At 40.2% G+C, this 24,021-nt stretch overlaps 1 protein-coding gene across 4 annotated transcripts in view; it reads left to right on the top strand.

Moving 5' to 3' along the window:
• The window catches only part of LOC310922225 (uncharacterized protein), a 46,325-nt gene extending 39,282 nt beyond the window's left edge, over positions 1–7,043 (top strand). For 2 of the 4 annotated variants that reach the window (XM_083882667.1, XM_083882668.1), the window contains exons 3-6: positions 888–989; positions 2,921–2,988; positions 5,714–5,812; positions 6,859–7,043. In XM_083882667.1, the coding sequence (XP_083738793.1) occupies positions 888–989; positions 2,921–2,988; positions 5,714–5,812; positions 6,859–6,914 (325 nt within the window). In that variant the 3' untranslated portion in view covers positions 6,915–7,043. The remainder of the gene's footprint in view (positions 1–887; positions 990–2,920; positions 2,989–5,713; positions 5,813–6,858) is intronic. The other 2 variants (XM_083882669.1, XM_083882670.1) reach the window with 1 other exon arrangement.
• The last annotated feature ends 16,978 nt before the right edge of the window (positions 7,044–24,021 follow it).

Genomic DNA, 24,021 nt, shown 5'->3' with positions numbered 1-24,021 from the left:
TACAGGGATTGAACCTTGGGGTTATTAGCACCATGCTCTAACCAACTGAGTGTCCAAAGGATGATGAACAAGATGGTGAAAGGTCTTGAGGGCAAGACTTACAAGGAGTGGCTGAAGTCACTTGGCTTGTTCGGCTTGGAGAAGTGAAGGTTGAGGAGTGACCTCATGGCAGTCTACAACTTCCTCACAAGGGGACATGGAGGAGGTGCTGATGTCCTCTCTCTGGTGACCAGGTCAAGAAAATAGAATGAAGCTGCATCAGGGGAAGTTCAGATTGGACATTAGGAAAAAGTTCTTCACTGAGAGGATAATTGGTCATGGGAACAGGCTCTCCAGGGAAGTGGTCATTGCACCAAACCTGTCAGAGTTCAAGAAGTATCTGGATGACACTCTTATTCATATGATTTAGTTTTAGGTAGTCCTGCAAAGAGCAGGGAGTTAGACTCAATCTGTATGGGTCCCTTCCAGCTCAAGAAAACCTATGATTCTATGATTGCGTGTACTTCAGTATTGCCATATGAAGCAAAAATAGATCAGCAAAGTGGCCTGGAAGGACTTATCTAGATCAGTTTAAATTTTTACTTTAAAAAAAAAGAAAAAAAAAAAAAAAGAGGTAATAATAGAGGCCTGCACAACTGTTGTTATACTTAGTGTACAAATTGTGCCAACAATTCTTGTATAACATTCCTTTCTACAGAAGTCTCACTACTTTAAAATACTATCCTGTATTATTAATGCATGCAGTATTTTGTAGGGAGTTTTTTATTAATAAAGAAATTGAGATTCATCTTAGTAGGGATGCTGCTCAGCTTAAGAAAAGTAAGTATGTGGTAAACTTGAAAGTTTCAGTAGGTTTAAATGACTCTTGTATCTGAATTCCAATTCAGTTTTGGAAGTCCAGTCCAAGTATACTTGCTGTGCAGAGATCAGCAGTGCTCAAGAAACAACAACAGCAGAAGGCAGCCTCATCAGACAGTGGTTCAGAAGAGGTGAATAACATATAAGTTAGTAAATAAAATGTAAAAATGCATTTCTCATTACCCTATATGTTAGAATAAAATTATGTAGAGCCAAGTTCTGTTCTCTCTTTGTTTAAGTCTGGTTTTAGTCTATAAAAGTAATGTTCGAATAACTGACATTTATGAGGAACCACGGGGGGAATACTTAGTTGTGTGTTTTCAGGTGAGTTGTGTCAAAATGATGGCAGTTTAGATTGATATCTTTAGCTAGATAGTCTGTGATGTATGGACAAATTTTTCGAGTCACGTTGTATTAAATTTCATTGTATTTCTTCCTTCTGAGTTCCATAAAGACAGTTAAAAATACTAAAAAAAATTCCACTATTGTTCCTATATAAAGGTAGCTGCTGAAGTTTTCAAAAACACTATGGAGTAGAAAGCTAGATTTTTTGCAACTTTTGTAACACTTATAAAAGAATTCTGGTCTTTTAAGAACCATATTTCAATTTTAGAGATTTTTAAAACCTAAACCATAGACTCAACAAAAGTTGACTTTGTGCAGTATAAATATCTTTTAGGGGCACTAATGACTCTGAATTAGAATTTATTTGAAAGCAGACTTTCATATTTCCTTCATTATTAAAAAAAAAAAAAAAGCATTGTTATTGCAAATCATCATTACTCTGTGTGTCTCTTAGTCAGATCTAGCTGCTTATTAAAACTGAACACAGGAGTTAATTATATATAGTTGAAATATTAGTTTGTTGCTCTTGCTAAATAGTACTCTTTTCCTGAAGACTCTTTTTTCAGGGTAAAAATGATTTGAATTTAATCTCTATGAGATTGGTTTTAGGAAAATAATTTTAAAGTGTTCATTGATTTATTTATTATTTTTTGTTCAGGAGTGGAGCGACAAGAAACATACATGCTATTCTAACAATTTTCTTAGTGGTATTTAAATGTGAGAGTATATGAAAGGTGTGATAAATTTGGGGTAAAAATTCGTGTATGAAATAATAATCCGATGTATAATAAGAACAATGTTAATAAAATGTAAAATCCAGTAGGAAGCAAACCGTTCCCCCCCTCAGCCTGCCGGCTTCAGTTGCGAAACAGGACAAGAATCATCAGACTAGACAAAGACTCTGGCCAACCTTGATAAGAATCACTTCCTCGCCAATGCAAGGAGAAATTCCTTCTTGAGGACGATGCAGATTTCATCAACGCCCTGGCAGGACATGCAAACTGAAATCAACATAGGACTGATCTGTGAAATTGACATAAGAAAGAACCTTCCCAGAATGGAACAACGGGACTTGACAAGATCCGGGAAGGCAATCGAAAAGAAATTTGGACTATTCAGCCCACCCTGGACACCTGGACTGCCTAAGGGCAGAAAAATCCTATAAAACGGTGGACTGAAAGCTGCTCAGGCGTGGATTTGGGCGTCTTGTACCCTGGCGTGCGGACACCTATCCACCCAGCGCGGCGCTGATATTTTCCTATTTTGTGGCTTTCTCATTTTGCTGGTGTTCGATATTGTGTTATTAATAGTCTTTTATTAATCCGATATTTGCCATTGCATTTATAACAAAAGGTGAGACAGCTCTCAAAGGGCAAGAGGTTTTATTAGGCTTTTGATAGAACCTTCATCTTGATTTATTAACTTGCAGCAGTCTAAACTGACTGTATGTAGGCACAATGACTATATTTTAAAACAGTTTTTTGTAGTGGTTTCTAGAGTTATGCTGACATGGTATGTTTTAGATGGAGAAATATGAAATCAGTAGCAATCCTGATCTTATTCGATATCAGTGGGTACACTGAGGGGGGTGAAGAGAATAAGACATGAAGAATAGGATTTCAGTTTGAAAGTGGGAGCTGAATTATCTTTTTAATACTAAAAATACTTCATTCTTTTTGTGGTAATGAATCGTATATATTCTTTTCTTCATCTGCAGGATTCATCGAACAGTGAAGATTCTGCAGATGACTCTTCCAGTGAAGCCAAGAAGAAAAAACATAGAGAGTAAGATTTTTTCATAAATAATATAATTTTTTCTTATGGTTACACAATGCTTATAATTAGCCAGTCTTAATTTCTCTGCACTTGAAATACAGTCTTGCGCTTCTCAATTTTGATTAATATTTTGAAATATTTTAAAATAAATACTCTGAAATCAATATATATAGATCTTTAAGGTCTTTTCCAGCATAAATTATTCTATAGTTCTATGATATCACTATTCATTTCTGAGCAAAAGAGACTGTATTGCCTACAGTGTTATTGAAAAACATTCATCACCACTTTTTATTTTTAAAATAGTCCTATTTGTGGCATGTTTTTGAGCTGAAGGTCCTCTCTGAAAATTATTGAAGAAATAGGAAATTACTTAATTAGGTTGTCTCAGATAAAATTTTAATTGGAATTCCGTAGTTAATGCCAAATTTTTATACACTTTAGAGGCAACCTTCCCCCTCCAATTATTACAGGTTTGACAGTAATAAAGCATCTTGGCTAGTCAATAAATCTAAGTTGAAATTGATCTGGTTTTAAGCTGTAAATGAAATAGTTTGTGAAAAAGGTTATACTTTCTCATTGGTAGTGACCTCTTGTGTGTAGGAGGGGTGTTTTTGGTTTTGTTTTGTTTGTAATTTTGTGGGGTTTGTTTGGTTTTTGTTGTGTTGTTTTGTATTTTTTTAATGAACAGTGTATAGAAATTGAATTGTTTTCTCATTCCTCTTTTCCAGTTAATTCTAACAATTTTCTTAGTGGTATTTAAATGTGATAGTATATGAAAGGTGAGACAGCTCTCAAAGGGCAAAAGGTTTTATTAGGCTTTTGATAGAACCTTCATCTTGATTTATTAACTTGCAGCAGTCTAAACTGACTGTATGTAGGCACAATGATTATATTTTAAAACAGTTTTTTGTAGTGCTTGCCTCATGCGCAGCCTTAAATACCTCTGGGCCTTCGTGGCTCCCTCCCCCCCCCAGGTGAGACTTACGGTCATTCGGCCACTCAGGAGCTGGGTTAGACAGAGTGGAGCACTGCCTCTGGTGTGCCAAATGATTGACAGACACTGTGGGTCTGGGATGCTCTGCTGGTTTGAAAGCAAAACCAGTGAGAGACTCCAAGTCAGAAATACAATTTAATAGGATGTGGGGAAAAAAAAAAAAAGTAAAATAAAATAAATGCCGTAATACAAAAGACCACTGACAGAGTCAGAATACAACCTGAAACCTTGTTAGTTAGGGTAGTGGTAGCAGTCCAGATGTAGTGGTCTTGTTGAAGCAGTGATCCCATAGAAAGTTGTGATAGCGCTTGTCCTCTGAGAATCCAGTGAATAAAGACCCCCAGGTGCTGTCCCAAATCCCAGATTATATCCAGGTGGGAATGCTTGGCTCCTCCTACTGGGTGAAGCATCTCACAATGGGCTGATATTCTATGAGTCATGCAGGGGGTCCTTGATTGCCCATTAAACTGAGATAGCTCCCAGCGGGAGTTACCTATGAGTCATGGGGCAAGGAATTGATGGGCCCATAACAGAAGATAGTCCAGAGGGAGGGGGAAAGGAAAACACTGCCCCACCTTGTTTCAACAGCTCATGAGGATGGTGATAGAATACATACTTTGGGCACATCTTACATTTTAACCTAGGACAGATACTCTAGGGCTGGGGGGTGTGGGGCAGGACACTGTCTTGCCAGAGCAAGGCCTGACCTGCCCCCTCCCACACACACAGACATAATTTTTGCTATAATCTCTTACTACTGGGTAGTTTGCTAAAAATTATCTTTTTTTTTTTTTTTTTTTTGGTCAGGACATCAACATCAGTAGTTTCCGCATCCAAATATGGTTAAACTTACCTATTTTCCAATGAGGATTAATCCTTTGCTTGTTTGAAGTTTCATGGTTTACTTAGAGCTGTGAGGTGTGGCTGCTTTCTGAATGTAGCAGAAATCCTAACCTGTGTGCCCTAAAAATAAATTGCTTCCTAAACACAGCACTTCAGGAATACTAGTCACCCTTTGTCACCCTAGAGATACTCTCCAGTCCCTAAGACTTCTAAACATGTTTTAAAATGCAATTCCCCTGGAAGTACCTGTATATGCCCTTTTGTTTATGCTCAAAGAAATGAGGGTGCTTTATTTACATTGGCCAACCTCACTTGCAATCACTACCAATACTAGACAAGCTTAAGATTCAAGCAGAGTTCTGTTTCAGCACTTAAACTCTTAATTGCAAAATTTGGGAGACATCTACATTTTATTTATATTCTCCTTAATCTTCTTGGCTTCTTCAGTTTCCCCCACCTGAGTCATTTCAGTTCTGGCAGCCTGGTCTTCTTGCTTGTAGTTTCAGTGTTCTTCAGTAGCACAGCATTTGGGTATGTGAGTATATATATGATGGACCTTTAAAACAATGTTTTTTATCTAGGCAGTAATATCTTGCCCAGATGGGATTGCCTCTGTACTGCCAGTTGGTCCATTTTCATTGCTGTAGCCACCCCCACAGGGCATTTGCCATCATCCATGAATCAAAGTGAGATAGAGTATTGGCCACTGGCAATCTCTAGGGCAAACTAGATGGCTTTCACTTTTGCAAACTGTCTCGATTCACATTTCCAGCGTAGTGGTTATAGCTGGGACTGAGTTAAATTTCTTCATGGTAGCTTGCATAGGGCTCTGTTTTGGATTTGTGATCAAAACAATGTTGATAACACAGGGATGTTTTTGTTATATCTGAGCAGAGTTTACACAGAGCCGAGGCCTTTTCTTCTTCCACACTGCTCCCACAGCAATCAAGATGGGGATGCACAAGAAGTTGGGAGGGGACACTACCAGGACAGGTGACTTCAACTGACAAAATGGATATTCCAGACCATTTGGTGTCATGCTCCCTATGTAAAGCTGAGGGAAGAAAGGGGCAGGGGTGAAGAAAATGAAAATTAGAAGGCTCCTAAGTACATATATGTTGAATTTAAAGTGTTAAGACCCTTAGTTATTGTATAATAAGTGTATTAATATCTTAAATGTTTATCTTGTAATGTAACAATGAGAAGCCACCTTGGTAGGCAAAAACGGGTTGGGGGGGGGGCGGGGCTCTTTGAAAACTGCACCCCCCCAAGCAGCCGGAGGAGAGAAAAGCCCCTGCGCCTGCCAGAGTGCCCCCCCGAGCCGCCAAAGAAACCGAAAACAAAAGCTGCCGGCGTGCCGCCCCCCCGAGCGGTCCGCTCGCCTTGGGCCGGCGCAGCCCGGCTCCCAGAGCCCGCGAATCGCCGCCGGGGCACCGCCGCCGGCCCAACCTCCCCCGTCGCGGAACAGCTGCCGGCACCGCGGCTCCCGGCTCCTGCCACCAGAACCCCAGCTGCCAGAAAAACCGAAAACAAAAGTGGCCGCCTGCGCCCGCCGCCGTCACCGCTCCGGCGTGGCACGGCCTACGGGGCGCCCTGCCACTGCTCCCGGAGCCCGCGCGGCTGTCCCTGCTCCCCTGCCGCGCACGCAGCAGCCCCGACTCCCGGTCCGGCCCCGCTCTCCTGCCGCGAAACCCCTGGGCTGCTGAGCCAGCCCAACCCGCGCCGCTCCCGCCGGAGTAAAACCAAAAGCAAAAGTGCCCACCGCTGCCGCGTGGCCGTCCCGCTGCCGCCGGACCCCGGCCCGACTCCCCGCCATGAGGCTGCCGCAACGCCGATTGCGAAATAACCTCCCCGGGGCGACCCCGTGCTACCAACATGTAAATTAAGAACCCCAGTGTAAACTGGGACTCTTTTTAAAACCAAAAAACCCCTATAAAAACAAACCAATGTAAAATTTAAACCCATAAAAGACAGTACTAAACCATGTATACCCTAAAGTATTAATGAACAATTTTTTGTAACTCGCTGTAACCTAAAAGGTACCCAAGAAGAAGCAGGACCCCAAGCCGACCTGACGAAAACAAGAACTCCTTAGACCCCCGGCAAGGAAAGAGTTCCCAGCTTTGCAGGAACTTCAGACTGCAAAGCTGACCAAGACCCTCCTCCTCAAGAGTAAACCTGGAAGGGCTGAAACCTCCCTCGAGCCACCCTTGTAAGAGCTGATTAATAAAGGCATTTTAAGGAGAAAAATATTATCTCCACCCATTTTTAACAGGGGGGAATGTTTGGTGTGATGACATTTGTCTTTCCAAGTAACTCCTGCATATGTGAACTTCTGCTTTCCTGGAGATGGCAAAACACCTGCCTGCTGACGGGCATTAGTGAGCAAATTCCTTATTTTGCTTTTCTTGTGCATGTGGCTTTTGCTTTACCTATAAAACTGCCTTTATCTCAATCCACGAGTTTTCTTAATTTTACCCTTTAATTCTCTCTACCATCCCACTATGGATGGGCCGAGGTTGAGCAAGCAGTTGTGTGGTGCTCAGCTGCCTACTGGGGTTAATCCACAACACCCTTGTATACCCATGTATATACCTCAGTTTAATGTGATTATTTACAAGTTCAAATTAAATACCAGCTTCAACTGGTACAAGTGTGTGCAAACATTTTTCTTTACTTAACTACATTAATTTAACTGAATTGAATGATAACCTGATAATTTGGCAATTATAATTCAAGAGTGTCCTTAAACCTGATATGTACTACAATAAACAAGGTCCTTTTTACAAGTCACTGACTTGTCTGGACAGAGTATCTGTACATGATTGCAACATCCAAACACTGACACTGAATTAGTGCATTGACTGAAGGTTTTCCTGAACAGATTAAATAAATAATTTAAACATTGGCATTTAAATTTTTATAATGAGACTTCAAAATTAAAATACTTAGATAGCTGAGAAAAGCTCACACTTCTCTTTCTTCTGATTTTTTCTATCTGCCTTTAAATTCCTCTTGGCTTGCTGGAAGCATTAATTTTTTTCTAAAAATGTCTTGCCTGCTTTATAAGTATGGTGTTCCTGTTAGTATAACTTTCTCAATATTTATCTAGGGAGAAGTAAGAGTGAAGTTTGGTGTTTTTTTCCTTAGGCGATAATGCTTGATATTTTAAGTTAAAGGCAAACCTATAACTATAGTAGACTGCTTCAGACTATATTCTGGAGTAGGGGAAAAATTAATTCCTGAAGCCTTACTCAATCACAATAAGAACTTGCCTGGATGAAGGTAAAAGGAATAAATTTAGCATCCAGGGTTAAAAAAGAAATTTATAGCCATGATCCTACAAGCAATAAATTGTCCTTGTATAAAGAAGTGTCAGATAATAGTTTAAAATATTACTATTTTTTCCTCAAGCATACTTCTTGATTAAATTAAATTTTATAATTTTTTTTTTAATCATGTCTTGGTTTTGGCTGGGATAGAGTTAATTTTCTTCTTAGTAGCTGGTACAGTGCTATGGTTTGAATTTAGGATGAGATAGCAGTTGATAGCACACTGATGTTTTGGTTGTTGCTGAGCAGTGCTTTACACTAAGTCAATAACTGTTCTGCTTCTCATACTGCCCTGCCAGTGAGAAAGATGGGAGTGTACAAGGAGTTGTTGATGCCTGGGAAGGCTGACCTGGAACAGAGACTAAGCAGAGCTAAGACAATAAAGTAGGTATATATTAAAAGGCCTTTAAGGGTACACCTTGGGCAGTACAAGAGCCTGGCCAGGGCTACACCCAAGATGGACTTAAAATGGTCACAAAATGGATGACCAGTACCGAGGTCTTACACTTTTATAAGTTTTGGGCTATTTTCATATTGGGGTTTAGTTGTCCTATTACAGCTTCAGACTATGAAGTCCCATCCTTCTTCTTTTCTCTCTTCAGTCCACTGTTGTTTATGCTTTTGGGCCTGAAAACTTGTACCCGTTGTCCTTGGTTTCCAGCAGGAAAAGGATTTGTTTTGTCAACCTACTCTGTGAAAAGAGCTTATTAACACTTAATATGAGGCTCAGAACTACACCCTAGGCAGCACAGAATCTAAAAAACATGAAAGCTAAAACTTAAGCCATCACGGTGAGGGAGCACAGCCAGGACAGGTGACCTGAACTGGCCAAAGGTATATTCCACACCATATGACATCATGCTCAGTATATAAACCGGGGGGGGGGGGGGGGGGGGGGGGGCACATTGTTGGCTGAGAGCTGCCAGTCGCTGCTCAAGGTCTGGCTGGGCATCAGTTAACAGGTAGTGAGCAACTGCATTGTGCATCGCTTGTTTTGTATATTCTTTTATCATTATTGTTAGGAAAATTAATCCACAAACGCCAGAGGTTTATGTCAAAAAAGGAGACAGAGTAGTCCTTTTACTTTATTCAAATAAAGGGAGAGGCCATGGGGCATTTCCCCTGGGGTCCCTCAAATTTTGGAGGATGCAGCCTCCTATTTATTCTCATTTCCCGGCTGCATTTCCCTCTCTCTTTCCCCATTTGTTGAGGTACTTGAGAGTTAACGACTTCCCAGAGTGCCTAATACCTAAAATTCCCCTTTATTGTATAACCCCCTTTTAATTTTTAATTCTAATGGAATTTATGGGTTTTCCCATAGTTTCTTTCATCTTTTGTTATAAATGCATATTATATAGTTGGCTTTTCACAAATATTAAAATGAATACTATATGTATAATGTGGGAAGATTGTACTGTATTATCTTTTATTAATAGAGTTTAGAAAGGTGATGAATGTATATTTTCTGATTGTAACATAGTGTTAACAGTAAAAGACTAGGTTTTTTTCTCTTTGTGATATCTAAACTGACCAAACCAGAAAGTAAAGGAAGTGACCCTGCATTCCTGCATAAAGACTGCTGACCAAAGTTATTGAACTTCTGTTATCAAGTATCTTATCCAAATGAAGATAACCCGAACTTCAAGAAAAGAATTTATGAGACCTATGTTACCAGAAGAAAATGAGCCACCTACAGATGGATCTACCAGATAAAATGATTGGGGGAGAATTGAAACAGAACAAAAGAAAATCAAACCCAAAAAGTATGTTTGAATCATGCATTAGGGTCTATTGAATATGTAACACAGAGATCCTTAAAATGAAAGGATTTGAAAGGATAAGGGTGTGATGCTGGCTGGTTTGGTGCCAGGCACCCTCAGCCAAGAAACTGTATTTTGCTTCATTTTGTCTCCTAATTGTCTATTTTTTTTTATTTAAACTTATAGATTTTTCTAAGAAAATGAACCTCGTTTTTCACATCTTTCAATATCCAATTTCATTTATCAGCAAACCTACAGTTTGTTTGTAAAGGCAAATATCTTCTTTTCCATTCATCAATCAGTGGAATCCTTCCCACTGTTTCTTTTATTTCTCAGTGCCAGTTTTATTTACCAGACGCACTACTTGTTTGTAAAGACAAGTATTACGGATTTCCTCAGGAAAGGAGGGCATGATGTGTATTTAGACCTTCTTGAACTACCCTAACTGAGGCCTAACTGAGGCCTAGTTCAGACCCAAGGCCAGTGACGCAGCAAAAAATTCTCAGTGAGCTGTGGCACAGTTAGAATTAGATATTAAGGTGTTTGGGAAAGATAATAGGGTGTTGAAGGTCATTAAATAAAATTGTTAGTATGCACGTGTTAGCCACCTTAAGGGTAAACCAAACAATGTGTGTTTACATTCTTTCCTCTGCTGTGTGCCAATGAAAAAGTTGTTACATGTATAAACAATGTAGAATAGTATATAAGTTGCTGCACTGCACGTAATAAACGGACTTTGTAGAATTAACCATAGTGGTTGTATCTACGTTTGTCTCAGTCTAACCCTTTTTTAATATCAGTATCCCTGGCTTCAGACAAGTCTGTCATTCCTCTCAAAGGAAAAGTGGAAAGGACCTTTCCAAGTCCTCCTCCTAACCTACACTGCACTCAGGGTGTAAGGAATCAAATCCTGGATTCATCTCATGAAGGTAAAACCAGAAACCATACATTAAACACAACAGAAACAAGACTGACTAATCCTATCATTTTGGGTATAGGATGTGATTTTCTGTGAAAAGTAAGGTTCACTTTCTTGGTAAATTTTAAGAAATAGGTTTAATAAAATAATAAGGCAATTTGGAGATAAGAAAAAAAGCAAAGTACAACTGGCTGGGTGACTTGGCATTTAGCCAAGTCCACACCCTGCTATACCAGAGCCATTTTTAAAATACCCTTTCTATTGTATCAATCTGTTGAATATTCATATTTTTCCATAAACTAGTTTCCATATTCCAGGAACTGTAGAGGTGTCTTGTCTCTGCCTCGGCTAGCCTTGACACCTCGACAGTGAAGGGTATGGCCTGGTAGCAGGATGAACCTCACTGACCCCTGTGAGTTCTTGCTTCCTTGAAGGAGTGAAGCAACGACAGCAGGAAAAAAGAGGAGGCTGTTCTGGGTTAACTGCTGGCTTTATTCATCAGGGTATTTGCCCCAGCAGACACCCCTCAGCAGAAGTAGCGGGGAGGAAAAGCGAGGGAAAAAAAGGCGGGAAACCCCTCAATGCAACACCTTTTATTGGGGGGAGGAACTCAGGGATGGGTTTAACTGGGGACAAATCAGGGGCCAAAGGGGTATGGCTCTCTAGGTAAATGACATACATTGTAACAAATCAATAACTCGAGTGGGGAGACAGCTGAAGTCTTGTCCAATCACTTGGGGTTCTTACTGGAACTTTCCAGACTTTTGGGAGAGACCCCAAAGTGACAGACAAGACCCAGGGTCTGTACAACTTATGATTGGCATATAACTGGGATTGGGGTAAAACCAAAAAGGATGGAACATGGGTGGCATGGGGCAAACCATTACAACGTATAAAAAGGAACATAAAACAAGGAACAAATACATACATAAAACTGATAAAAACAAAACCACACCACTACAAGGAACTGTTTTGCATGGTCCCTCCTTGAGTCTGCCTTTTTAGAGCATGCTTGTTTCTTGACTGTGTCTTCATTATCACCTCCAGTGTGGGCCTTGGTCCATACTTTCTTCAGATGGTAGATGCTGATAGTTGGTATATCAGTAGCAGAGTCTTCTTTACATGTTCACTGGATGTTATCCCGACCAAATAGACAGTTTAAGCATACTATATCAACTACTACCACTATGTCTAATTTTCTTTACTAAAAGCAGAAATAAAAATCTTATATCCTTACCACAATGTTATTAATCATACAGCACACATCTTGCAAAAAGCCAACTTTATAATATACATTTATAATAATTCCCCCGTCATTCTTTTATAATTCATTTGGATTAAGCCATATTCCTTGTGTTCTAGCCTCCATTATTTGTTCATTTTTTTCATAGATCAATTTTGCTTCTTCAAAGGGGTCTTTTACATTATTTTGTTTCTTTAACACCATGGTCCTTTGTGCCGTTCCAGATATAGTCAATTTTGAGTCTGTAGGCACTGTTACCACTTGCATGCCTTGAACTATGTTTGTGATCAGCCGAATAAAACAGGGGATTAAACGAGGAAGAAATATCAGGCCAGCAGTAGCATATAAGAGAAAAAATCCTAGTTTTTTCCACCATTCTATTCCCAGTAAATTATCCCACCAGCTGCTTTTTAGCATTGATTCCCACTTTTGGACCGGTACATGAGCTATTTTTCTGATATCATTGACTATATCCAGAACAGCATCTCCGTTGTCATCTATTTTCAAACAACAATCTGATGTATTAAATTTTCCACAAACATCCCCTTCTTCAGCTAGTAAATAATCTAAAGCTAACCTATTTTGATATACTGCAGCCCTTGTTTGGCGTTGTTGACTTGATATTAATTCCAATGCCTGACCAGTTTTGTTTGTTATTATTTCTACAACAGCCTGGAGTCTTATGATGCGGTTCAGCATATAAATTGGGGTCCGATATCCCCAACTCCCATCTTGTGCCCAGGTGGCTGGCCCATATGTTTCCAATATGCATTCAGAGGGCCATTCATCATTCCTCCATTTTTGAAATCCTCCAATCACATCCCTCTTATTTCTTTTCAAGTCCTCATAAACTGGTATCCTTAATTTATCTCCCTTTGGTCCTGGTAAAAGAAAGAATCCTGGCTGTATGATTCACAAAGTGCAACTCCCTTTCCACCTAGAGGGGAGTCTTGGGTATGCCCTCTTTTCACATATCCAAAATAAACCATCTGGTGCTTTCCAATAATCATTTTCCTGTTGATTTATATTCTCCCAGAATTTGGATATTTCTAGGATCCCAAAATAGGGATTTTTTTCTGTATCATTACATTGAAAAAGTCCATCTTCGTTATTATATTTACAATTTCCATTTTTCATTTTCTTTTGAGTCCAATACCAAGTTGGTTTCTCTGGGATCCACCAAGTAAAAGTTCCATTGCTTACCTTATATCTTTTACAGGGAGTGTTTCCTACTTCATTAAGAAAATTTTTTCCAGTGCGCCAGAGACATTTTTCCCCTATCACTGTTGAGCTTAAAATCCACCCTTCCAGTCGGTTTTCCCCTTTATATTTGTCTGGTTCCACTTAAGGAGTTCAACTGGGCCTAAGCTACTGCCTTTCTATGGCCACTCCTCTGACATCAAAGCCCCTCCACAGACCCAACAGTTGGTTATGTTAAGTTCCTTGTTTTTTCTTTCCCCCAGTTCCACAAACAGATTTTTCCCCAGTCTCAAGTTATCTATTTCTTTTTCTAATTGCTGGTCCAGTTTTGTATACAAATCCTGGCGTGAGATTTGTACTGGGTTTGATTGCTGTGCTGGCTTTGTCTTTTTGTTTACCAGCTGCTCTTTTACTAAATCTTGGACCTTACTCCCAACAGCATATGTGAAACAAATCCATCTTTCCCCTTTTGGACATTTATTTCTCAACTCGTCACCACTGGTCCCCAAGTTTTCCACAATCTAATATTTTTTCCCATTATGAGTACAACTATCTAATTTGTATGGGTTATAACAGTGACTGTCGATATGGGTATGTGTAATAAGAAAGGAACCTCGGTGTCTTTCCATATACAACTTTCGATAGAATTTGTGGCATGATTTTGCTGATATCCCATAAGGGAAAAGACAAAGAATGAGTGACAAAAAAAGGAATAACAGAGGTCTGGTATGGCTTATACCTCCACCTTCCATGCCTATGGGGTCGCAACCCACAGCAGGAGTATATGGTCTTCTTGGTGGCAAGTACAGCGGCCAACCCAGTCTTGCCCTCTATTTCCTTATCACTTCCTTTTTGTTAATTTCCAGGCAAATCGTCTTTGACACTTCTTAACTGTAATTTCCCACTGTTCCTCAGGTATTTTCCCACTCAACAGTCACTAGTAATTCCCATACACAAAGCAAAGTTACTATTTCAGCTCTTCTTAGTTCCACTGGGATGGGGAATAAATTTGTCACTCAACACTTCATACAATGAGAGTGTTACTTTTGTGAATTACAATACCAAATTTTTTCTGCAATTAAAACATTTACATTTAACCCAGCTAACATGTTCAGTATTGGGATGAATCAGGCAGGGTATATAGTATAATTCTGATGAAGGTAGTAACTCCTCTTCTTCTGTGTATAAGTCCTAAGGTGGGAATATGAGAATCCCCTGACCAAAACAGTCCTGATCCTCCTATTTGAAGTGAAAGTATGAAAGTATTCCTCCCCAGGGGGGATAATGGAGGTGTTTCGGAATTCTTCCAGGCTGAACTTGAAACCACTGATATAAGCTTGGCCTTATTTTCCAATTAGGTATGATTCTTTGTATATTTCTTGGGTCATTTAGGTTCTCCTCAGTTCATTACCACTCAGTCCTCGTTTAAGAGTCAGTTTGGTATAACCCAGTTTAGATGTTACAGTCCATTCCTTCGGTTCTTCCACGGGTCATTTGATCCTGCTGGCGTGGATCCACCCTCGTTCCCTGGTCTGGACCGCAGCCTCAGTTGTCAGCAATACCTGGAAAGGACCTTCCCATTGTGGAGTTAAAGATTGTTCTTTTCAAGTTTTAACTAGTACCCACTCCCCTGGATGGATATTATGGATTCTAAAGTCTAAAGGTGCGGTTTGAGGGATTATCCCTTTCAACCACATATTTTCAAGGGTTTTTGCAATTGTGTTGACATATTTCTTAACACTCATCTCCCCTACATCATAACTGTCTGTTTCATGTTGGGTGGTCAGAAAGGGTAATCCAAACATCATCTCATAAAGTGACACTCCCAAGTCTGACCTGGGTTGTGTGCGAACCCTCAATAAAGCCAAAGGTAGGCATTTCACCCACGACATTTGGGTTTCAATTACTAATTTTGTTAAGGTTCTCTTTAAAGTCTGGTTCATCCTCTCTACCCTACCTGAACTCTGTGGATGCCATGGGGTGTGTCATTCCCACTTTATTCCCAAGGCTTGAGCTATTTGCTGTAAGACTTTTGATGTGAAATGTGTTCCTCTGTCTGAGTCTATCCTATTAACCATTCCATACCTGGGAATAATTTGTTCCAAAAGGGTTTTACATACCACATTGGCTGTGGCTTTGACAGTGGGAATAGTCTCCATCTAATGAGTCAGGTGGTCTGTTATTACTAATAAAAACTTCCATCTTTGTACTTGAGGAAGTTCACTAAAATCCACTTGGATACTTAGAAATGGTCAGAGAGCTAACTCTTGATCTCCTAATGTTGTTTTTCTCTTTACCTTTTTATTTGCCTTCTGGCAAATTATACATCTTTCAGTTACTTGTTTTGCCAATCCAAAAATCCCAATACACCCATAATTCCTTAGAAAGTGATCACACAAAGCTTGAGTACCCCAATGGGCTTTTTGATGCATGTTTTCTAATATTTTCTTAGTGAGTGGCCTATTACGTAACTGCCTCCCATCAGGAAGTTTCCATCTCCTTGATTCATCTGACTTTCCCCCTTATTTAATACTTCTTCCACTTCACTGAATTTTGGAGTTTCCAATTCCTCCTCATTTGAAGTCAGAATTAGCTTAACCTTTTGAGTCCCATTCTCTGCTGCATCCTTAGCTTCTTGATCTGCCAGATTATTTCCCCTTATTTCCGGGGTCATTCCCTTTTGATGTCCTTTGACATGTACTACAGCTATCTTCTCAGGCAACTTTAATGCCTCTAAGACTTCCAAAATAAGACCCTCATGTATCAACCCCTTTCCTTTTGAATTGAGTAATCCCCTTCCCAAATTTTTCCAAAAGTGTGTACTACTCTGAAGGCATATTTTGAATCAGTATATATAGTTCCTTTCTTATGTGTCAAATATTCTAGTGCTCTTTTTAGAGCATATAATTCACAAGCTTGGGCTGACCAGTTTGAAGGCAACTTTCCTTTTTCAATGGTTTGCATATTTTTCCCATCAACCAAAGCATACCCTGACATTCTTCTCCCTTGTATACACCTGGAAGAACCATCCACATATATTGTTTCCCCTTCTGAAAGGGCTTGCTCTTCGAGATCTTCCCGTACCTTAGTTTGGTACTGGATAATTTCTAAACAATTATGTGTTAAGTCACTTTTTGGTTCTTCATATAAAATTTGTGCTGGATTTAAACTCTTGTTTACTTCTAATGTCAGGTCATCACTGTCTATCAGGATTGCTTCATATTTCAACATCCTTGAGTCTGTTAACCATTTTTGAGCCTTCTGGTTTAATACATTTCAAATTGCATGAGATGTACACACAACTAGTTTGCTTCCAAAAGTAAGCTTACGGCTCTCTTCACCAGGACTGCAGTAGCTGCTATAGCTTGAATACATACTGGCCAGCCATGGCTCACTGGGTCCAACATCTTTGATAGATAAGCTATTGGTCTCTTCACTCCTCTCCACTCTTGAACCAGGACTCCATGAGCTACTCCACTTTCTACATTTACATACAGATGAAAAGGTTTTTCTAATGAGGGTAAGCTCAAAGCTGGCACTGAGGCTAGTTTTGACTTCAATTCTTCTAATTTATCATCATCTTCCTTGGTCCACTTTATATTATCTCCCTCTGTCAGTTTTCCATATAAAAATTGTACTGCTTGTGTATACCCTTCAATCCATAATCTACAATATCCCAATAATCCAAGTAGTTTTCTTATTTCCTTCTTTTAAGAGGGAAGGGGGAGGGATAAAATTCCTGCAATCCTCTCAGGGTTTAGTTTTTGGCTACCTTTGCTTATTAAGTGTCCAAGATATTTCACTTCAGTTTCTACAAATTGCAGTTTCCCTTTTGATACTCCTCGTCCTGTTCCTCCAAGAAAATTCAAAAGTTTTATGGTAGCTTCCATAACTTCAACTTTAGCTTCCCCTGCTAATAAGAGAGCATCCACATGTTGTATAATTTGTATTCCAAGAGGAGTAGGGAAAGTTTGTAATATTGTTTCTAAAGCTTGTCCAAATAAGTTGGGAGACTCAGAAAAACCCTGCGGCAATCTAGTCCATCTTAGTGGCTGCTTCCTTCCAGTATGTGGATCTTCCCATTCAAAGGTAAAGATATTTTGGCTTTCCTCGGCTAATGGACAAGCCCAAAAAGCATCTTTTAGATCCATCACACTAAACCACTGATGCTGGTGTGGGACCTTACTTAGAAGAGTATAAGGATTGGGTACCACTGGATAACAGGTCCAAGTTCTCTTGTTAACCTCCCGTAAGTCTTGTACTAATCTGTAATTCCCATCAGGCTTCTTTACTGGCAGAATAGGGGTATTATGAGGAGACATACAAGGTTCTAATGTCCCATTCTTTATTAGTCCTTCTATTACCGGCTTCAAACCTTCTCGCCCTTCTAAGGATATAGGGTACTGATGTACACGTATAGAACATTCTTCTCTTTCACTTGTGACCCTTATGGGGTCTATGTTTAATCCTCCCCTATTTCCTTCTCCAGCCCAAACTTCTTTGTTAATTTTATCCTCATCCTTTTGGTCAAGTTTTAAAATTTTAGCTGTCATTTTCCCTTCTTGTGGTATGACCCCTATTCCCAGTTCTACTTGTGTCTCCCTAATAAATTACTACCTGCCCCAGGGACTAATAAGACATGTCCCATCCAGATTCTAGTTTCACCTTCTATCACCACATCTTTAATAACAGGAACTGTAAAACTTTCTCCTTTTGCCCCTGATACCTTTACAGTGTCTTTACTTACATTATAACCTGTGGGAATATTTAATAAGCATGTTCTCTCGGCACCTGTATCTACGACAAATTCTATTTCCTCCTCTTGGGGACCCACTTTTAAGGTTATCAAAGGCTCTTGATGGTATTTGTCCCCTAAAAAATAGAGCCTATGACTCCCCTATTCTTCTTCTTGGTTTATCTCTCTGAAAATTTTCAAATCCTTTTTTCGGTGGGGACACTCATGTTTGTAATGTCCCTCTTCCCCACAAAAGAAACAGACATTCTTAGGGTGCTCCTGAGATTTTGTTCATACTGGGGGCTCTGTTTTTCTCCTTTTCCCTGTCTCTAAGACCTGAATATCTAGGAGTGGTACCTGGGAGCTTTGTTTTTTTTTGGAAATTACTTTCTCGCATCATGGCTACCATGATCTTTGCTTCTGTTTTGGCTTTTTCTTCATCTCTTTTAACATAAACTTTTTGGGCCTCCCTTAGTAAATCATTTAGTGATTTTTTGTGCCAGTCTTCCATTTTTTCCAGCTTTTTTCTAATATCTGGCCAGGCATGAGTAACAAAATTAACTCTTAAATAAAGCCTGTCCAGCAGGTGTCTCAGGATTTATTCCAGAATATTTTTTTGTATTTCTCTTGAGTCTTTTGAGCCACTCGGTCGGTGTTTCCTCTTTTCCCTGCTGTCCTTCAAAGGCTTTCCTGGCATTCTGCCCTCATGGTACGGCCTCTTTTATTCCTTTGATTATCAAATTATGATAATAATTCATAGATCTCTGTCCTGCCTCATCATTATGATTCCAATTTGGAAGTTCTATTGGCATTTTTTGGTCTCATGGTTCTCCCTGCAGGTTTTCCCTTTCCCAAATCCTTATTCCAGCAGCTCTAATCATCTGTCTTTCTTCCTGGGGAAAAAAAAAAATCTTTATAATTGATTGTAACTCTGCCCAAGTAAAAAAATTCGGCCCTAAGAAGAGGTCTAGTTGCTCCAAAACACTCACAGGATCTTCCAACAACCCTTTAATTTCCTTTTTAAAATTTCTGACTTCTGAAGAAGTCAAAGGGTCATTTACAAACCTTATGCTTCCCCTTCCCATAGGAACTTCTTGTAATGGGAATAAATTAATCTCTTTATCCCAGCTTTACTGTTTTTTATCCTTATGTTGGTATGGTGTTTCCCCTTTAAGAGGAGAAGCCCTCTGGCCAGCAGCGGCTGTTGTTACCATGGGGATGGTGGCAAAGGTAGGAGTTGCTGGGACTGGCAGAGAGGGAGGGACAGGGGGAGGGGTCCGCCCAGGAGCTGAGTCCTTCAAGAAGGGGAGGGGTTTGGTGGGGGCTGTAGCCGGAACTGCCAACAGGACAGGGTCTTCTGGCAGAAACCAAATCGGGGCACGAATCTTTTGCATGTGGTCTCTGCTGGCTGCACTTGGCACAGCCAGAACCATCAAGGGCAGAGCCGTTGGGGCAGGGACAGCCAGAGCAGCCCCAGGCGGGGGAAGGGTGGCCAGACGGGGTTTCTGGCAGAGCTGCTGCAGCCCATGCTGCTGGAACTGGGGCTGGGACATGCCCCGACATGTCTATCGGAGCAACCCTGGCCATGCGGTCTGGCCCAGAGCAAGCACAGGCGTGGCAGCCATGAAAGGCTGGCCAGCCAGCGTCACGGGAGCAACATGTGGGGGGAAGCCACTGGTACGGGGACTGGGGAGGGCAGGATGGCCGTGTACAGAGGGGCAGCTGGCAGGGGAACAGGGTCAACTGGGGGGGCTGGCAGGGGCGGGGGAGAAAGTGGCACGAGAACGAGGGCACGCGGGGCGGCTGGCAGAGGTGGGGGAAGCAGAATTTTCAATACATCTAAGCCCTTTTCTCTTTTTTTCTCCTCTTGCTCTGTCTCTGGGGTTTCTGATATTTTAAAAATTCTTATCCCCATAGGGTCTATGTCTCCTCTCCATCAGGAAGCATATTTTTTTTTCCTCCGGATTAAACGGTTATTTTGAATTTACAAATATATTTAAAGCCTGACAAATTCATCCTTCAAAAGAACCATATCTAGGCCAATTAATGTGGTCAGATCTTATTTCCCTTTTTGTCCACTCAGTCATACAGTATTGAAAAATCTTTACTTTGTCTTTTTTTCTTGTACAAGGATCTAGATCCCAATTTGCTAACATAACTCCCAAAGGGCTATCTTGGGGTATTTCTGCTGGCAACTCTTTTCTTCCTATTTTTCCTGAAATTTTTACTGATTTTCTGTCCCATTTTCAGGATTTTATCTAGTTATCGCTTGGTCTCTCTTTTCTACTGTCCCTAACAGCCTGAACACCGCTTTCCCCCTTTTCCCCCCAAGACAAAGAAAACTCTTTATCTCAATAGTACAATTCCATGCACCATCTTCCAAAAAATTCTTTTTTAATTCAACAGTCTATATTACATATACATTCACTCACCCCACTTGCACAATTTTATTTATTTATAAATTTTTTAAATTTTTTTTTTCACTCTTCCCTCTTTACAACCAGACAACACAAGCAAAAAATACAAGAAAATTGTACCCTCTTTTAATATTTAATATTTACCTATAGGTATTTAACTAATTCTCCTCCAGATGCTCTTGGAATATCACACTTTTTTAGCCTCTAGTGTTTTCTCAACCTGGCAGCTTTTTGGTTTTTTTTTTAACCCAGGTGTCTTGGTCCTTACATCCCTAGCCTTTTTGTGTTTTTTCCTCAATCTGGCAAAAAAATTCATATGTTTGGGCACTCTCAGGATGGTCTTAGGTTAAGTAACCTTCAATCCGGCAATTTTTTGGAGGTCCCCCACTTTTTATCCTGTTTTCCCAGTGGACTGTATAGGAAAACAATCGGCTCCCTTCCTGAGGGGTCCAACCCCTCCCTGGGACCCCGTCCCAGCCACCTGGGAGTCACTTTCACTCTTTTTATCTTTCGCTTCACTTCCGTACTGGCCGTCCCTCTCACGAGAGAACGAAACCGCAGCTTAAGAAGCCACCACACCATTTCACCAGTCAGGGGTACCCAGCCAGTGTCTCATTCACACACCACACAGACCCCCTTTAACCCACTCCCCTAAGAAATACTTACAATCCTTTTTCTTTCTCAGGTTCTTTGTGTATGAGATTTTTACAGAGAAAAAATATACTGCAGTTTTAGGGAGCCTTTGCCCCTTTCCTTACTAGCTTTTTCTCTCTCCTTGCTTGTCTCTTCAGATGTTTACCTGCAATCCCCAATTCTCACCAGGAAAAACAAAGTTTTGAGCTGCCAAAAACCCAGGCAGGGCACCTCCCTTGCTCTGGATTTCCTGGGGTTTCAGGGACGAGGTATATCCCAGCAAGAGCCCCCAGATTGTGAAAAACGAGGTTCACTTTCTTGGTAAATTTTAGGAAATAGGAATAATAAAAAAATAAGACAATTAGGGGATGGGAAGAAAGGAAAGTACAGCTGGCCGGGTGACTTGGTATTCAGCCAAGTCCACACCCTGCTATATCAGAGCCATTCTTTAAATACCCTTTCTATTGTACCAATCTGTTGAATATTCATATTTTTCCATAAACTAGTTTCCATATTCCAGGAACTGTTTTGCATGGTCCCTCCTTGGGTCCGCCTTTTTAGAGCATGCTTGTTTCTTGGTTGTGTCTTCATTATCACCTCCAGTGTGGGCCTTGGTCCATACTTTCTTCAGATGGTAGATGCTGATGGTATATCAATAGCAGAGTCTTCTTTACATGTTCACTGGATGTTATCCCGACCAAATAGACAGTTTAAGCATACTATATCAACTACTACCACTATGTCTAATTTTCTTTACTAAAAGCAGGAATAAAAAACATATATCCTTACCACAATGTTATTAATCATACAGCACACATATTGCGAAAAGCCAACTTTATAATATACATTTATAACATTTTCTAAGTGGATATTATTTATTGGATCTAGAAGAAAATTATAAATATTTTCACATTTATAATAATAGAAACTATGTTGTTAATCTCTTGGAAAGTGTTGAAGGTTGTTTTTTTTCTTTTTTTCTTTTTTTCTTTTTTTCTTTTTTTTTTTCCCTTCTCTCAGGCAATTTTTCTCTCATTTGTAGCCTAAGAGATGATGAATGACAGTACTTAAAAGACAAAAGATGTGGCTGAGATGGGGCAGAGGGGGGAAGGGGTACAGTTGGTGCAGTCCCTTAGCTGGGGAGTGAGCTTGCTAGCTGGGGGGTTTCTCTTGGGAAGCGCAGAGGTACCGTGGGGGAAGGGCTAACCAAGGCTTGGCAGGGATTAGGAGCTGGGCGATGCAAGGAAACCCTTAAAAATAATGGGAAGCTGGATGGGAGCAAACGCAGATCCAAACCAATATGGTCAACATACGTTCTCTGTTTATTTAGTCTAAAATGGCAGGTTATATACACTTCAATATAGTTTACAATTACAATTACATTCTCATTGGCATACAGCATAGGGAAAAATGCAAACAGACATTGTTTAATTCATGCTTAAGGTGGCTAAAGTGCTCACACTACTAACTATACCTATTAATACCTAGAAAAACCACTATCCTTCGCTAACACCTTAACATAATTTCTAACTGCACCACAGGCTTCACAGGCCTGAATCTGAGGCCCAAGCTGGGGTAGCTCAAACCTCAATCCAAATACAGATCATGCCCTCATTCTCTGAGAAATTCTGCTACAAGTCCCCCCCCCCTTTTTTTTTTTTGAGCTGCCCAGATTGAGTCAAAGGCGTGGCTAGCTATTTTTCACATACACATCAATAAACAAGGCACAAAACCTAAAATAGCTACAATAACAATAAAAAGAGTAATACCAAAATGGACTAAGTCTTTGATCCAACCAGTAAAACCCCATGAATTGAGCCATTTATCAAAAGGAGTGTTAACAACTACAAGTTTTCCCATGTTACTCTTTAGCTGTGAAAGCTGCTTGTAGATTGATTGAGAGTGGTCAGACAGATTCATACAACACATGCCTTCAAATTCTTCAGATCCATGTCCTTGGGCAAGAAGAAGGAAGTCAATGGCAGCTCTTTTTTGAAGAACTGCATGACGGATGCCTTTAACATCCGTGGCAAGTTCACTCAACATATTAGATGTTATATTAATTTGTTTTCCTGTCCAGCAAGCCAAGGTTCGCAACTGTATGAGAGCTTGCGCTGAAGCAACTCCTGGGGAAAAAATTGGCGCTACTATTACAGTTAGACGCTCCCATAATGATACTTGGTCTTTGCAATTGGGGTCTCGTTCGAGAGCACTACATCTAGATCGTTGGGGCTTCTGAGGCAATCCAGAAATTTGATGAATGGTGGGAGCAAACAGTGTTAATTTTCCAAAATAACATAGACCTCCTACAGCTCTTTGAGGTACTGCAGACCAGGCTCGGTCCTCACAAATGAGGAAAATTCGTAGTGACAATTTTCTTGCAGCACCTTTTAACAGTGTTACAAGTTGAGTCCAATTGTTGCAATATCCGGAATAATTATAATATGATGGGGATTTGGGAAACAACCAAGTGTTGCCATCTTTTGGCTGCCTTTCATGTCCAAACATTAAACAATAATTGCCTGGTACAGAACCAAGAAGGTCGAATTCTTGTGGCTCATTACCCATAACTTTAAGATTTTGTGCAACTGCAACAGCTTGTGCTCCTAAAGCATTTTTTGGAATTTTCTGGGCTTCACACCAATTGACAAAACGAGTGCTGGAGGAATCAGTGGACTTATTGCACCACATGTTCCATGCTTCATTCAAATTTGAATATATTTTTGCTTGAGTCCAATTTTTGAACTCTGCCATAAAATTCAATGGGTCTCCAATAAACAGGTACGGAAAGGATTGGACGGCGTAGCTAAAGACAGGAAAAATTAATCTTGTCCAGTTTGATTGGCCCAAGTGACCCACATATTTTGTCTTTGGTCAATGTCAAGCACTCCAGATACTCTCTTTGCTAAAACATTGCTTAAAACAAACATTCCAATCCACAACATTTTGCTTATATTTTTGGT

This window comes from Zosterops lateralis (genome assembly GCF_965231275.1).
Source record: "Zosterops lateralis genome assembly, chromosome: W".
Lineage (NCBI taxonomy): Eukaryota > Metazoa > Chordata > Aves > Passeriformes > Zosteropidae > Zosterops > Zosterops lateralis.
This window is presented reverse-complemented; position numbering and strand designations above follow the sequence as displayed.